This window comes from Entelurus aequoreus, linkage group LG05, assembly GCF_033978785.1.
Source record: "Entelurus aequoreus isolate RoL-2023_Sb linkage group LG05, RoL_Eaeq_v1.1, whole genome shotgun sequence".
Taxonomy (NCBI): Eukaryota; Metazoa; Chordata; class Actinopteri; order Syngnathiformes; family Syngnathidae; genus Entelurus; species Entelurus aequoreus.
Genome location: NC_084735.1, coordinates 74,392,391 through 74,405,261, shown reverse-complemented (window position 1 = coordinate 74,405,261; position 12,871 = coordinate 74,392,391). Strand labels below are relative to the sequence as shown.

The 12,871-nt window shown below is 36.3% G+C and overlaps 1 protein-coding gene and 1 long non-coding RNA gene across 2 annotated transcripts; one reads left to right on the top strand and one right to left on the bottom strand.

Annotated features, from left to right (window-relative positions):
- Window positions 1-421: 421 nt before the first annotated feature.
- Window positions 422-4,045, bottom strand: LOC133649967 (glucose-dependent insulinotropic receptor-like). Its single transcript, XM_062046682.1, has 2 exons — window positions 3,568-4,045; window positions 422-1,005 (listed from the first exon to the last, which is right to left on the bottom strand). Exons 1-2 carry the CDS (start codon window positions 4,031-4,033, stop codon window positions 422-424), a joined length of 1,050 nt encoding a protein of 349 aa, XP_061902666.1. The 5' UTR covers window positions 4,034-4,045.
- A 3,595-nt stretch (window positions 4,046-7,640) lies between these two features.
- LOC133649845 (uncharacterized) lies at window positions 7,641-11,429 on the top strand. The gene is made up of 3 exons (XR_009826159.1): window positions 7,641-7,698; window positions 7,806-7,928; window positions 11,283-11,429. It is a non-coding gene; the product is annotated as an uncharacterized LOC133649845 (long non-coding RNA).
- Window positions 11,430-12,871: the final 1,442 nt, after the last annotated feature.

Here is a 12,871-nt window from a genome sequence, read left to right as displayed (position 1 = left end):
TAATTGTAAGTGTATCTTGTGTTTTTTATGTTGATTTAATAAAAAAACAAAAACAAAAAAAAACGATACCGATAATAAAAAAAAAAAAAGATACCGATAATTTCAGATATTACATTTTAACGCATTTATCGGACATCTCTAATTGAAATACTTTGTATAGTTGAAGACCTACGGTCGTTAGAAAACATCACTGCACATCATAATGGCAGCTACACTCTCCATCTTAAAGATCTAAAAAAAATATTTGGGAATGTCCGGCGGGCCAGATTGAAAAGCTCAACGGGCCGCATGTGGCCCCCGGGCCTTAATTTGCCCAGGTCTGCTGTAACGTGACGTGCAAAGAGCGACGCCTTTAGATAAAGCACACAGGCTTCCAGTTGAAGAGTCAGCACAAATTCTGAAAACAGCATCTCCATCCAGTTCAAGTCTCCTGAAGGTCCCATGCCTCCATGACGGGTCCAGGAGGGGAGCGTCTGCCCGCGCAGCACGCGAACATCTCGGCGATCTGCGTGCGCACTTCCCTCTGCCAGCAAGCGTAAACCAACGGGTTGATGAGCGAGTTGGACATCCCGAGTAGCCACAGGTGGTTCTCCAGCAACACGATAAGCTTGCAGCTGCCGCACAGCAGCTGCACGATGCTCACCACGAAAAACGGGCACCAGAGGGCGAGGAAGCAGCCCACCAACAAGGCCACCGTCCTCAGGGCCTTGACGTGGCTCCAGTAGCGGCTCCTCGCCTGCTGGGGGGGAAGCTGGCGTCCGCGGGTGCTGCTGCTGCTGTTGTTGTTGTGGTTGTTGTTGGTCCGAGAGCCTGCCTGGCTGATTTGGAAGATCTGCCTCTGGTGGCTGCAGGCGATCTTCAGGATGTCCATGTAGATGTAGACGAAGACGGAGAGGACGGGGAAGAAGCAGACACTGAATAAAACGATGATGCCCGCCGGATAGATGACGGAGAAGAAGGCGCACAGGCCGCTGTAGCCGTCAGTCTGAAGCTGGCGGACCATGACTGAGGGAGTAAAGAGCAGGATTATGGGGAAATTGCGTGTTCATTTTATATTAAAAAAAACAACAACACAACTAATGATGGCAGACTTCATGAGACACAACGGGACAAATGCTGATCCAGAGCCTTATATATTTTGAGCCTGAATATAAGGAGGATGAGCTACTATTTTTAGAAGTTAAGCGATAAACAGATCCAGAAGTAGCTCGATTGCTAAGTGCTAAACCGGAAATACAAACCACCAACATGAAAAAATAAACAATCACTTACTGTACAATTTCTGCTCTCATTGGGATGCGACTGACGGGATGTTTTAGATCAGGGGTACCCAACGCATTGGGTTAAAAAAATTTGGCCAGGGGCCGGGCTATATATATATATATATATATATATATATATATATATATATATATATATATATATATATATATATATATATATATATATATATATATATATATATATATATATGTCTTAATTAGATTATCCAAAAAAACAGTGCTCAATACCGTGGTAGAGCATAATATGTATGTGTGGGAAAAATCACAAGACTATTTCATCTCTACAGGCCTGTTTCATGAGGGGTTTCCCTCAATCATCAGGAGATTTTAATAGAAGCATTCACATACCATGGTTTATATAGGGCACAGAACGGGTAGGTACAGGCAGGCGTAGGGGCGTGGTGATTGGCTCATGTGTTACCTAGGAGGTGTTTCCTTCTGTGACGGCATGCTGATATAATTTCGCTGATTTCTCCCACACATACATATATATATATATATATATATATATATATATATATATATATATATATATATATATATGTATATGTATGATGTATCTCCTGATGATTGAGGAAACCCTCATGGAACAGGCCTGTAGAGATGAAATAGTCTTGTGATTTTTTCCCACACATACATATTACGCTCTACCACGGTATCGAGCACTATTTTTTTGGGATAATCTAATTAAGACATATATATATATGTATATATATATATATATATATATATATATATATATATATATATATATATATATATATATATATATATATATATATATATATATATATATATATATACTGTATATATATATATATATATATATATATATATATATATATATATATATATATATATATATATATATATATATATATATATATATATATATATATATATATATATATATATATATATATGTATATGTATATATATATGTACATCTATATTGATATATATTTATTTATTTATATATATATATATATATATATATATATATATATATATATATATATATATATATATATATATATATATATATATATATATATATATATACATATATATAGTCAAGGTTTCTGTGGTTTATCCGTTATACGGTGCTCAATACCGGGGTAGAGCGGAACATACGACACTCGGAGTCTATGTTACGTTTCCTCAACGATTTTTCGCCATTTTTTTCCCCTCGTGCACTAATTGACTGAAAGAGTGTCCACGTGATGACGTCACATTATCGAGAATGTGAATGATTGGCAAAATTTCCAGATAGGCAGTTCCCCTTTAAAGGGCCCGTCTAATAATCTTTTTTGACCCACAAATAATGTCTACTGGTCAAATTCCCACCTAAAAAGGCAGAGTAATTTCAGGCTTCTAACAAATTTCAGAACATTTTTAAAACGCTCACTTTTAGCTCCAAAATGTGGACGGGCCTTCATCAGCCTGCTGACGTCACCTCCCCAAAACTGGAGGCAATATCATATTGTGTAGTTTGTGTTTTGGTAGCATCTTCATCCCAAATCATGTTATTTTCAGGCATAATTTGAAGGAATAATCAAATATTGTTGCAAGGTTGTAGCAAAACAACTAAAGAAGGGGTCAGCCTGCATACATTTCCAAATGATGGCAATATGAGGAGAGTATGGACCCCTACTGTCAAATTAACTCTGCACGCACCAAAGTAGAGGAGTGTAATTTGCAACCATCATTGTAATGATTAGGACTTTGAAGAAAAAGGGTTTTGGCCAGAGTTTGGATGGAAAAAATGTATAAGACTTAGATATAATGCAATCCTGAAAATCAGGAGCACCCTTAAGGGGAGAAAAACCGAGACAGAACCTGCAGACATGAGAAGGTAAGCTGTTAGTGTTTTATTTTGCGTCCTCTTCTACTGATGTTTCCTCAAGATGCTTAAGGAAATGCTGAAAGAGCACGAGGAAACAAAGGCTATGGTGTTTGGAAATGGCGATTATTTTAGTTTTAGCTTTGCTCATAATGTTAACCGTATCAGTTTTGAAGTAATAATCGACCAAGGCGACAAAAACATGCAATTAAGTGATTTAAAATAATAGTTTTTATGTCTATGCGTGGAAATGGGCTCCAGTTCTGTAGATGATGTCACACCAAAGGGGGGCATATCGAGTCTGGCAACGGAAAGGGGGTGTTGCAATTGGTCCTTTTATCTATATTGCTACACAAGCTGAACACTGACTACTCTAAAGTATAATATCATCGAGAATAAATTAAAATATTGAGAAAAAAAAGGTGAAAGTGATTGTTTTACCTGGCAGGAACCCAATGAGGACCGAGCAAGCCCACAGAGCCGCCAGCGAGGCCGCCGCCGTGCCCTTTCCGGACAACCTGGAGTAGCTCAGCGGCGCCTTGATGGCGGCGTAGCGGTCCAGCGAGATGAGAAACATGGACAGGATGGACGCGGTACAGGGTGACATCACAAAGGCCATCCGCATCAGACAGCGGGTCTTTCCCGGGGAAGAAGGAGGAGAAGGACAGGTGACGTTGGTCGCAGGGTGGTGGAACGACGTCGACGTCGACGATGTGACGTTGCTGTGGAAGTCCTCGGTGGCCAGGCCGGTGATGGCCACGCCCACCAGGGTGTCGGCCAGTGCCAGGTTGAGGACGAAGCACCAGCTCTGGCTGCTTTTCTTGTGGAGGAGCCGGAGGAGAGCCACGGCCACCAGCAAGTTGGTGGAGATGATGAGGCAGGAGGCCATGCTTAGGATCAGTCCCATCAAACGCGGTCTCACCTCGTTTAAAGTCATGGTCCAAGTCTGTCTCATGTCCTTTTCAAACACTGGCAGCGTGATCAACAGGTCTGTTGTGTCTCCTCCCACATACACACACACACACACACACACACACACACACACACACTGCTCGCCTTGTCGTTATCAACCCTCAGCTTCTAATCAGCTAAGTGAGTTTATAAAATCTGTCTTTTTCTACTGAATCAGTTGTAGTTCAGTCATGAAGAAATGCAGCAGTTTTGCCAGACTTGTTAGTCAAAGTCAAAACCGTGTCGCCCGCAGACTCACGTTCACCCGCCTTACCTCCAGTGAGACATCTGGCATGATGGACCATTTTCCACTCGGGTTCACACACACAAACACATTCAGCTAATGATGCTTTTTTTCTCCGCCCGCACACAAAACGCCTCACTGAAATCAGTCAAAACTGGAGGAAAGCATAAGAAACTTTCTTGTAAAACATTTTTTATATATATTTTTTCGAATATTTTAAAAATAAAAACATGTTTCTATGTTTTTTATTGTATTTCATGTATTTATTTGTATGCCTTTATCCTTAAAATAATTAATTATTTATACTCTATATTATTCTTGAAATTCACCACTTAATTCTCATAATTTTTACTTATTATGTGCTAATAAAATCCCAACTTTTTTTTCAGAACATTTAAACTATTAATACAAATAATTTTTCACAAACCACAAATTTGCTGGCTTTTTTTTTTGTTCTTCAAAAGTCTTTATACAGTTTTTTTGGGGGGGAAAACAAAAAAACACTTTATTTCGTTTTTATTTTACATTTACAGTAAATTCAAATGTTTGTGTACACCTAATGTACTATTGAAATATTTTGAGATTGTTTTATGTATTTTTTTTATTCTCTAAAAATAACAGCTTTACTCTTTTAGTATTTGTACTTTTTCTTCATAAATCCCAAGTCTTTTTTAATATAACAATTTTTTTCTTTCTAAACTAAAAGTTTTATCTTGTACTATTATGACCTTTGCCCCCTCATGATTACAACTTCTTTCAAATTTGCTGGCTTTTTTAATGTTTTTTTAAATATATTTTTCAAAAAATGTCAATATTTTTTTTTTATATTTTACATTTTAATTCTAAAGTTGTTGTATATATAATGTAGCATTTAAAAACATTTATATTTCTGTGAGATCTTCTTTATAAATGACAGCTTTACTCTTAATTGTCTGCCTTTTTTTAATTCTATTTTTTAATAACACATTTAAGATTTAAAACGTTTATTCTCATACTATTGTGACCTTTTTTGTCATAATTGCAACTTTATTCTTTCAATATGACAACAATATTAACTACTTTTGTAAATCAACCATTTAATTTTTCTGATATTGTTTTTTTGTTTTGTTTTGTTTTATTTAAATAAAAATGACAAATATTTCCCCCCCTCAAAATACAACTTTAATCTCATAAAATAATTACTCTTTGTTCTACAAACCCCGTTTCCATATGAGTTGGGAAATTGTGCTAAATATAAATATAAACGGAATACAATGATTTGCAAATCCTTTTCAATCCATATTCAATTGAATGCACTACAAAGACAAGATATTTGATGTTCAAACTCATAAACTTTATTTTTTTTTGCAAATAATAATTAACTTAGAATTTCATGGCTGCAACACGTGCCAAAGTAGTTGGGAAAGGGCATGTTCACCACTGTGTTACATGGCCTTTCCTTTTAAGAACACTCAGTAAACGTTTGGGAACTGAGGAGACACATTTTTTAAGCTTCTCATGTGGAATTCTTTCCCATTCTTGCTTGATGTACAGCTTAAGTTGTTCAACAGTCCGGGGGTCTCCGTTGTGGTATTTTAGGCTTCATAATGCGCCACACATTTTCAATGGGGAACAGGTCTGGACTACAGGCAGGCCAGTCTAGTACCCGCACTCTTTTACTATGAAGCCACGTTGATGTAACATGTGGTTTGGCATTGCCTTGCTAAAATAAGCAGGGGCGTCCATGGTAACGTTGCTTGGATGGCAACATATGTTGCTCCAAAACCTGTATGTACCTTTCAGCATTAATGGTGCCTTCACAGATGTGTAAGTTACCCATGCCTTGGGCACGAATACACCCCCATACCATCACAGATGCTGGCTTTTCAACTTTGCGCCTATAACAATCCGGATGGTTCTTTTCCTCTTTGGTCCGGAGGACACGACGTCCTCAGTTTCCAAAAACAATTTGAAATGTGGACTCGTCAGACCACAGAACACTTTTCCACTTTGTATCAGTCCATCTTAGATGAGCTCAGGCCCAGCGAAGCCGACGGCGTTTCTGGGTGTTGTTGATAAACGGTTTTCGCCTTGCATCGGAGAGTTTTAACTTGCACTTACTGATGTAGCCACCAACTGTAGTTACTGATAGTGGGTTTCTGAAGTGTTCCTGAGCCCATGTGGTGATATCCTTTACACACTGATGTCGCTTGTAGATGCAGTACAGCCTGAGGGATTGAAGGTCACAGGCTTAGCTGCTTACGTGCAGTGATTTCTCCAGTTTCTCTGAACCCTTTGATGATATTACTGACCGTAGATGGTGAAATCCCTAAATTCCTTGCAATAGCTGGTTGAGAAAGTTTTTTCTTAAACTGTTCAACAATTTGCTCATGCATTTGTTGACAAAGTGGTGACCCTCGCCCCATCCTTATTTGTGAATGACTGAACATGTCATGGAATCTACTTTTATACCCAATCATGGCACCCACCTGTTCCCAATTTGCCTGTTCACCTGTGGGATGTTCCATATAAGTGTTTGATGAGCATTCCTCAACTTTATCAGTATTTATTGCCACCTTTCCCAACTTCTTTGTCACGTGTTGCTGGCATCAAATTCTAAAGTTAATGATTATTTGCACAAAAAAAAAATGTTTATCAGTTTGAACATCAAATATGTTGTCTTTGTAGCATATTCAACTGAATATGGGTTGAAAATGATTTGCAAATCATTGTATTCCGTTTATATTTACATCTAACACAATTTCCCAACTCATATGGAAACGGGGTTTGTATAAGGACATGTTTAAACTTCTCATATTACACATGTCTGCTTCTTAAATAAATGTAGAATCTTGTACTTTACTTTTTTCATAATTACAACTTTAGTCTTGTAATAATACATACTTTTTCCTCATAAATAACATGTTTTGTGTGTTCTTTGTTAAAGCCAACCAATAGTAAACACATTAACTTGTAAAAATAAACACACTTTCCTGACAGGATATTACTTCTGCAGCATTTAAAATATGTATAAAAAAAAAACAACAAAAAATGTTGTCTTTACTGGCTTCATCTGCTTGTGTTTCTGGTGTAGCCCCACCGTTCTCTCGTTCTCTGCATGGGCACCTTCTCACCCGAAAGCGGGTAACACCTACCCCGCCTTGCCTCCTCTCTGGATTCATTACCCAACACACCAAAATAGCTCTGACTGATTTCACACAATGTTGGAATGTTATTCACGGCTGCTGGACGTTTCGGGACCTTTTTAAAAGTGCTGTGTCAGCAGTTAATGTGCCCAGTGGTGGTTGCACTATGAGGGCGCCTGTTTACACCTGTACCACCTCTTTCCTGGGGACACCAAGGCCAAGATCCTGAAGACATTTTTATTGATCAGCAAGGTGATGGATTTTGTCATGGGCTTGTTTGGTTTCATGTTGTTTTGCATTGACTGTGTGTGTTAATGTATTTGTGTGAGTGTGTGTGTATGTGTGTGTGTGTGTTACAGCTTGAAGATGACATTAAGGAAACAACTCCTGTCCATTTTCTTGTACTGCGTCCAACGTGTGGCCTCGCTCTTCTGCCTGAACCCCAAACGCAACAAGAAAAACTGCCTCTCTGGGGGAGCCAGGTGAGACGATGTTTATTAGATAGTGTCAGGGATGGGCAACCTATGGGCCGTATACGGTACTGCGGGAGCCCAAAATATTTAGCTCACATAGGGATATTAAAAAATTTTAAAAAAGTTAAACAAATCTCATTTTTAAAATATGGTTAAACGATAATAAATCAATAATTGAATAAATAAGGTACCAATTGTAATATTAGTACACATAAACCGATCATTTAAAAAAAAAAAAAAAAGGTTTTTATATATATATATACATATATATATATATATATATATATATATATATATATATATATATATATATATATATATATATATATATATATATATATATATATATACGTATATATATTCATATATATATATATATATATATATATATATATATACATATATATATATACATACACGTGTATATATATATATTCATATATATATATAAATATATACCGTATGTATGTATACATATATATATATATATATATATATATATATATATATATATATATATATATATATATATATATATATATATATATATATATACTGTATGTATATATATATATATATACTGCATATATATATATATATATATATATATATATATATATATATATATATATATATATATATATATATATATATATATATATATATATATATATATATATATATATATATATATATATACACACTTAGGCCTTAGTATTCCCTGAGGAACATAGGCCGCCGACGAAAGCCTTCCATCCATTCCGGTCTTGTGCCCTTCGGTCGAGTTGTTGCCATGACAGCCCCTCAGCCCTCATCTCCTGTTCCGTGCTTCTTCTCCAGGTTGTTCTTGGTCTCCCTCTGTTTCTTTTTCCCTGTGGGTTCCATGTTAGTGCCTGTTTGGTGATTGATTTATTTGGTTTTCTGAGTGTGTGGCCTATCCAGCTCCACTTCCTTCTCCTGATTTGCAGTTCCACTGGTTCTTGTTTGGTGAGTTCCCACAGGTTGGCATTGGTGATGGTGTCTGGCCAGTAGACTCCTAGGACCCGACGGAGGCAACGGTTTACGAATGTCTGTAGTTTATTGAGTATGCTATTGGTGGTTTTCCATGTTTCTGATCCGTACAGCAGGATGGATTTTACATTTGAGTTAAATATTTTCAATTTGGTATTGAAGAAATGTTTTTTGCTCTCCATATTTTGTTTAGTAAGTTGAATGATGTTCTTGCTTTCCCTATTCTGGATTTGACATCTTCATCTGCTCCTCCATCTACACTGATTATGCTCCCCAAGTATGTAAAACTGACTACCTCCTCTAATTGATTATGGTCCATTGTTATTGGTGTATTGTTCTTGTTATTGATACGCATGACCTTTGTTTTTTGTGAATTGATCTTAAGCCCAAGAAATGCAGCAGTTATTTGTAGTTTTTGTGATTTGTCCTGCATCTGTTGGTAAGTGTGAGCCAGGAGAGCTAGATCGTCTGCAAAGTCTAGGTCCTCTAGTTGTTCGGTAAGGCTCCACTGTATGCCGGTTTTGCTGTTTTTGGTTGTTTGGTTCATGGTCCAGTCAATACAGAGGAGGAAAAGGAAAGGCGAGAGCAGACATCCTTGCTGCACCCCAGTCAGGACCTCGAAGGCCTCCGATGGGCATCCGTCATGTAGGACACGACATCGCATCCCTTGGTAGGTGCTCTTGATGATGTTGATGAGCTTTGGTGGGATGCCATAGTGTGCCATCAGCTTCCACAGTGTCTCACGGTCGACACTGTCAAACGTCTTTTCAAGGTCTATGAAATTAATATATACTGGTGAGTTCCATTCCATGGATTGTTCTATTACAATCCTGAGGGAGGCAATTTGGTCAGCACAAGATCTTCCATTTCTGAAACCAGCCTGGTTATCCCTCAGTTGTGCATCGACCAATTTCCGCATCCTTTCTAGTAGTATGTGGTTAAGCACCTTCCCTGGCGTTGGGAGGAGCATAATACCCCTGTAGTTTTTACACTCCCTGAGGTCTCCTTTCTTTGGAATCTTTATGATGTTGCCATCTCTCCAGTCTGATGGGACTTTTTCTTCCTCCCAGATAGCTTGCATGAGATGGAAAAGCATGCTGGAGGATGTTTCGATATCTGCTTTGAGAGCTTCTGCTAGTTGTATTTGTATTATATATATAGACCAATAATTTTTTTTTAAAAAAGGTAAATAAATGAAAACAAATAGAATAAAAATGGTTAGAAAAGTTAAAAAAATAAATCAATACAAATACATTTAAAAAATAAGGTGGTTAAAAAACAGTAAATCAATACAAATGAATAGACATAATACAATTTGAAAAATCACGGTTAAATAGATAAAAGCTAATAAAATGAATAAATTGTTTTAAGTAAGTTTAGTAAAAACAATTTAAAAAACTAATGCATTTAAAAGATGAGGTAAAAACGTTTTAAAAAAAGAAAAAATGTAATCACTTGTAAAAAGGAGAAATGGGGTGGCTCTGAAAATAAACAGTAAGAAAAAATAAATGACAAAATGTTTGAAAAAATAGTTATTATATAATATTTATTATATAATAGTCCCACTTGCATGCCAGCTTCCGCCATCAGTGTGGGAATGTATGTGCGAATGGGTGAATATGTGACATATAATGTAAAACGCTTTAAGTATCATTCTAGGTATAGTAAAGCGCTGTATAAATACAGGCAATTTACCATTAAATTGTCTATAAAAAAAAAAAAATTATAAAATCCATGTGGAGACAAAAATCTGCATGTGTCAGATACATTTTGTATAACCATAATAATAATACCTGGGATTTATATAGCGCTTTTCTAAGTACCCAAAGTCGCTTTACATGTAGAACCCATCATTCATTCACACCTGGTGGTGGTAAGCTACTTTCATAGCCACAGCTACCCTGGGGTAGACTGACGATAATAAATACTAATAAATACCATAATAAACACTTTTTTAAAACCTCTCATAATATAATGCGTGTACAATCACAAACATGTAAAACTGTTAAATTAATACTTTTCTAACTGTACATGCTAACATCGTGTTTATATATATATATATATATATATATATATATATATATATATATATATATATATATATATATATATATATATATATATATATATATATATATACCTGTATATACTAAAGTTCAGATTATTCTGTTTTCTAACCTTCTGTGGACCTATTAACATTATCTTTATGACAAATTCCAGTTCTTATCCTGAGAATGCACATATAGGGCTATGCTAAAATGGCAATATGAAATTTTTTTTGCCTCCCTTGTGTACATATTTGCTGATCTAGCACCTACACTCCATCAGCTTGTTTGCTCTCTGTTGCCATAGGAATCTGGTGTCTGTCATCCAGCAGCTTGCCCAGAGGGTCACTCGGGGGATGCGGACCACTCTGTGATGCATGTAACCCATGCCGCTGAACAACTACTACTTCACAAATTGGAGCAATTTTATTATTTATATTATCATTTGATGGCATTAAATAAATAATTACAACTAAGTCCTTTATGTATTGTTTTGTCTCTCTAGTACCTTATATCTGCATCCATAAAACAAGAAGTTTCTGACTACTGCAAGGAAGGCCTGTAGTCTAGTATTTTATTTTGAAACTTGTTTATTTCAGTCAAATGCCAAGACTTTGATTAATTGATTGAGACTTTTATTAGTAGATTGCACAGCACAGTACATATTCCGTACAATTGACCACTAAATGGTAACACCCGAATACGTTTTTCAACTTGTTTAAGTCGGAGTCCACGTTAATCAATTCATGGTCATTCATAGGGCTGTGAATCTTTGGGTGTCCCACGATTCGATTCAATATCGATTCTTGGGGTCACGATTCGATTCAAAATCAATTTTTTTTCAATTCAACACGATTCTCGAATTCAAAAACGATTTTTTTTCCCGATTCAAAATGATTCTCTATTCATTCAATACATAGGATTTGAGCAGGATCTACCCCAGTCTGCTGACATGCAAGCAGAGTAGTAGATTTGTGTAAAAAGCTTTTATAATTGTAAAGGACAATGTTTTGTCAACTTGCTATAATGTAAATTTGTTTTAACTATTAAATGAACCAAAAATATGACTTATTTTATCTTTGTGAAAATATTGGACACAGTGTGTTGTCAAGCTTATGAAATGCGATGCAAGTGTAAGCCACTGTGACACTATTGTTCTTTTTTTTTATAAATGTCTAATGATAATGTCAATGAGGGATTTTTAATCTCTGCTATGTTGAAATTGTTACTAATATTGATACTGTTGTTGATAATATTCATTTTTGTTTCACTACTTTTGGATTGTTCTGTGTCGTGTTTGTGTCTCCTCTCAATTGCTCTGTTAACTGCTGAGTGTTGCTGGGTCGCGTTTGGTTTTGGAATTGGATTGCATTGTTATGGTATTGCTTTGTATTATTTTGTTGGATTGATTAATAAAAAAATAAAAAATAAAAATAAAAAATAAAAATAAAAATCGATTTTTGAAAAATGACATTCGATACTGAATCGTAAAAAGTGAGAATCACGATTTGACTTCGAATCGATTTTTTCCCCACACCCCTAGTTTTTACCCTTGAATTGAAAGCTTTTACTTTTAGGTCTAACCGGAAAAGCCACTTTCACCACTTCCGCTGTACCGTACCTGATGTTAGCTTAAATGGCTACAAGGTAGCGAAACCACGGCGGCGAAGAAGTTTTCTCTTCGTTGGAGTCAACCCTCCGTGTTCGTGAAGCCATGGAAAACCACTCGAAATAGCACTTTGTGTATCTTATTGACACTCCCAGGTATGTCTTTTTTTTTGGTCTTTTTCTCAGTAAATTGAGCGGCAAACTAGAAAACCAACAGGCTAGTAATCCCGGTGAGTAAGTCCGTGCTAAACTAGACTGCGAGCCGTTAGCCGACATGAGCTAACTACG